The sequence below is a fragment of the Crocuta crocuta genome, unplaced genomic scaffold (genome assembly GCF_008692635.1).
Source record: "Crocuta crocuta isolate KB4526 unplaced genomic scaffold, BGI_CrCroc_1.0 scaffold30, whole genome shotgun sequence".
Taxonomy (NCBI): Eukaryota; Metazoa; Chordata; class Mammalia; order Carnivora; family Hyaenidae; genus Crocuta; species Crocuta crocuta.
Window position 1 is genome coordinate 13288390 of NW_027528345.1, and position 4596 is coordinate 13292985.

General features: G+C 49.5%; 1 protein-coding gene across 1 annotated transcript; it reads left to right on the top strand.

Moving 5' to 3' along the window:
- The first annotated feature begins 519 nt into the window (after positions 1 to 519).
- PRR13 (proline rich 13) lies at positions 520 to 3825 on the top strand. Its single transcript, XM_077753494.1, has 4 exons — positions 520 to 613; positions 1209 to 1247; positions 1604 to 1971; positions 3198 to 3825. Exons 2-4 carry the CDS (start codon positions 1229 to 1231, stop codon positions 3240 to 3242), a joined length of 432 nt encoding a protein of 143 aa, XP_077609620.1. The 5' UTR covers positions 520 to 613; positions 1209 to 1228; the 3' UTR covers positions 3243 to 3825.
- Positions 3826 to 4596: the final 771 nt, after the last annotated feature.

A 4596-nucleotide genomic window follows, 5' to 3' on the forward strand; every position in this document is an offset into this window, starting at 1 on the left:
TGCTCTCAGTTTTAGCCAAGTCGACAGATAGCAGAGTGATGAAACTAAAATAGGGCCTCCAAGGAGGGATTAAGAAATCTCTGTATTTCGCCCAAGCACGTTTCTTTACTTCCCACGGCAGCTAGGAGGAAGGTGGTGAAATTAAGGTTTGGGGCTGAGACTCAGCAGCTCCCCGCCCTTTCTTAAATGCTCTGTATATCCGTGTTACAATACTTGCCATGGTGTATTATTCACCTTACAAGGTGTCGCAGCCATTGGACTATGACCTCAGAGGGCATGGGCTGAGTTTCCTCAAGGCCCCTCCAGGGACTTTGCCCAGAAACTCGCTCCTAGGTCTTCCAGGTCTCTCTTGGCCCCGCCCCCAGGGATTTCCGACCGGCCCGCCCCTCTACACCCGCCTCCGCCAGGGCAGCCCCGTTCCGCCCCTATTGCAACGGTTGTCCTCTAGCCTAGTTCGGACTAGATTGATTGATGAGTGTGTTCTCCAATCACTAACGCTGAATGATCACGTAATTACCAATTGTGGTGGCAGAGGCGGGTGCTGAAGCCTAGGGTTGGGGGTGACCAGGAAGTGACAACCGAGGATGAGTCAAGCTCTGGCGGTGGCGTAAAGGTGACCGGGCATCTGGGTTCCCCAGTTTCCTCCTTTCCCCGTCCCCGGGTCAGGGGTCTCTTCGCAGCCGGGAGCCAGGATCTCCATTTGCTCTTTCTAACGCGGAAGGGGGTGTGTCTACTACGTTTGTAAGCGGCTGGGGATCTCTCCTGAGCCTCCTACCCTGTTTCGCCGGGAGGCGGGTCCTTCTCTTAAGTTGGTGGGGGTGGGGTGGTGGTCCTGTCTCCCTCCCCCCTCCCGAGGTGGGGCCGGTAAAATTAAGATCCTTCTGTAGCCTGTGGGTGGTTTAAGTCCCCACGGAAAGGGAGTGAGATTCGCGGACTCTGCCCCTCTCCTGAGGAATTAGAGACCTCCAGCTGCAGCCAAGGGTAGTGGAAGGTGGAGAGATCCTAGAAGCTAGATTCCTGTACTTAAGAAACGAGGGGGAAAAACTAGGTAGGGCGAAGGAACGGATGGAAAAAAGCATTTATGTGGAGGTCCTGAAGTTGTCTCTGAGTCTGCTGTGGGGCTAGAGGCGTTGGGTTTGGGCTCGGGGGCAACATCCCTTTCCCATCTCCGCACCGTCATCTTCCTGCCTTCATTTCTTTCTCCTCAGGCTGGAGGAAACACCTGAACATGTGGAATCCCAATGCCGGTAGGTACTTGGGGGATCTCTTCTCTCACCCCTACCCCTTTTCCTATGAGCCCCACAACAGGAAGTTTCCATGTCGGTTTTTCCTCTGCCTCTCTAAACCGCAAAAGCAGTCCTTAGACCACAGGTGACCAGTGCTCTTTCCTTAGAGTTCACGGTCTCCCTCTCCCCCACGCCCTGTCAGTCCTTACCTTTCTCTCCTACACAGCTGTGTCTCCCCTATGCTCCATTCTCCTTCCTCACCTTTGCATTTCCCTCTAAGCATTGAGTGAGAAATGGGACCATTCTTTTTGTAGGCATTTGTTGTCAGAGGGTCTGAGCAGTTCTGACCTTAATTTATTCTTTGTTTCTTCCACCAGGGCAACCAGGGCCAAATCCATACCCTCCTAACCTTGGGTACCCCGGAGGTTCCAGTCCTGCCCATCCACCACCACCACCTGTAAATCCTGCCTATCCTCCAGGCCCCTTTCCAACTCCTCCGGCAGCCCCTCAGGGGAATCCAGCTTTCCCCCCAGGTGGCCCCCCTCCGGTGCCACAACCAGGGTATCCAGGATGGCAACCCCTAGGTCCCTACCCACCTCCCTACCCACCACCTGCTCCTGGCATGCCTCCTGTGAATCCCTTGGCACCTGGCATCGTAGGACCGGGAATGGTGATGGACAAGAAGATGAGGAAGAAAATGAAGAAAGCTCATAAAAAGATGCACAAACACCACAAGTATGGCAAGGTCAGTGCCCTCCCGAGCCTGGCTAGGCAGGGGTGCCCCCTCACAGGGACTGGGCTGGCGGGAATGGGCAAGGGGGGTTTGCAGTCAGAGGATGTGGAGGAGCCATTATGTGGCTCTGGTAGATGGTTCTTCTTTGTAAAGGATTCCCACTGGTAAGAATCTGATAATCTTGAAATATCAGGCTAATTGGACTTTGTATCAGGGAGAGCTAGGCTGAGCCTTAGAATAGATACTGGAATCTAAAGCCCTTCCTGTCTGTCTTTCTCTCTGCTAGAACTTTTGTTTTCCCATCCCCAACCCCAGATAATTGTTATAGCAACTTGGATACACACCCACCTTCAGTGTTCTCGGGGTGTTGTGTTAATTACATGGGCCTTTTTGTCCTACCACCCAGAACGACTCTCAGTGACTGTCAGCTTCAGATAAAAAGTTCACCCACAGCCCCAAGGTGAAGTAGCTTCCTTCTAGAAGAGTGTTAACTAGCAAGTAGCTCTCAGGAAAACTCTGGAAGGCCATAAACCAACCTGGATCTTGAGGAGGCCTTAGTTTACCTTTTTCTGCCTAGTGTTTATTTATTTGCCTTAGGGCTTTGGGCACTACCTCCTGGTCCTAGGCCTTTGGTAGAAGCTTGAGGAGAAGGAAAGATGAGGTTAAATTGCGGGAGAAATTACCCTGGAGAGACTCAAGAGTGTTTTTGATGGCAGTTGATGGCAGTACGCGTGTAAAGAACCTTGACTAGTACTCTCCCCGCCTTCTCTTCCACCTTCCTCACTTTCTCCCTTTCGGGACTAGGAAAAAGTAGATAGATGGGCCCACAGCTTCTGTTTCTACTCACTTGTCTTAGAATCATAGCTATGAGAACTTTCCATGCGACCCATCAGTAAGCATTTGTAAGGTAGCAGCTTTCTTTTAGCACTACGCTATGCTAGTGCCGGTAATGTATTCCTTGCCGAGACACTGAGTCAGGTAGAGAAAGCTGGAGATATGCTCCAAGTGCAGTATTAAAGTTCTGTGCAATAGTTTAGGAGGGTTTAACCCACTCCTATATGTTCACTGCTGAAAGACATGCTTTGCTTTTGCTGTTTAAGGGACAGTCTGTTTCAAAACTGCTGACCTGAGGAAGCAAGGGGGCGCTGGGCGGAGGGGAAGAGCACCAAAGAATGTCCCATGGAGTGATCAATGGTCATTGGATCTGATGCTGTCTCGTTTCCCCTTTCCCATTGCAGCATTCCTCCTCTTCCTCCTCCTCTTCCAGCAGTGACTCTGACTGAATGCAGGGCCTGGACCCTTCCCTCAAGCCTCTCCAGTTCTGCTCTCCCATCAAGCTTCAGATGCCATCTTGTTACCAGGGAAAATTAGCTCTTGTGCCCTTCCTCGCTCACCCCCCAATCTTCACCTTACTCTGCTGGTCAGCCCTAACTGCCTAGGGAAAATGGGAAAAGAACTCCCATGGGCTAGCAAAGACCTTTTTCTCACTACTTGGATGATGAGTTTAGCAGGACTATGTTTGGAGGATGATGAGGCCTTTGAGCCAAATCCCGAAGACAAGTTTAAGATCTGTAAAATGTGTTTGTTTTTAAACTTTTTCGTCTGCAATATTTGTAGTTGGGAGCTGTTGTGGAGATTTAACTATGGAGGAAAAAGAAACTGTACTGTTTTTGTAAGGTGGCTGGCACACTTTGGTGATTCAGTGGCAAATACATTTTCCCAGCAGGCCTTTATTGATCATACTAACTGGAAGGCTGCTGGGAGGTGGAGTCCATTTGGAACCTAATCTCACTCCTTAGCGTGGTAGGCTGGCTCAGGTCCTTCTTATTCTCCAACTCTCCGTGCAAATAAAACTGTTTTTCCTTGTCTCTGTTCACCTGTGCCATTACCTTGTTGGGCCCAGCACATTCTACCACTTTTGCTGCCCTTCCGTAGACCCTCCAAAGTGTATCAGTTTCATGTCAAGAAACTAGAGCTTCAGTGAGGAGGACACCATATTGTCTCTATGTTTCTTAAGTGAGAGGAACCTTCAGAATTGATTCAGCCTATTGGAACGAATCTTTACTGTCTTCCCTTCAATGAACAGAAATAGGTCTTTAGCTTAAGTTTTCATACCTGCTACAGTGGTTCTTAACCCTGGCTGCCCATCAGCTATCAGAATGGTTTAGTGTTTTGCCCCAAACCTATTGAATAAGACCCTCAAGGATTGGGCCCTACAAATCACTATTTTTAAGAAAACATGTGGGCGATCGTGAGGCAGAACAAAATTGGTGGCCCCTGATTTACTTTTCGCCATGCCTGGTGCTACATGTCAGGTTCTCAAAGATCTGAGGAGAGGGAAAAGACATCCAAGAGAACCAATTAATAAAGATAGATGTTATAAAATGCTAGAGGGATATAAACCTAGAAATAAATATAAGGGAAGGAGGAGTCAAAGATGACTTCTCAGGAAAAGTGACATTTCAACTGCCTCTTGGGCCTGGAGCATGGAAAGTATGAGTAGAAAAAAAAGAATGGATTTTCCAAGTGGGGTGGGGAGAGGAGCTGGGAAAGGTATGTGTGCTTAGGTACAGAGTCACAGAATCCCATAGTATGTTTGGGAATCACAGGTCTCCCAGTGGGGCTAGATTGGTTTTC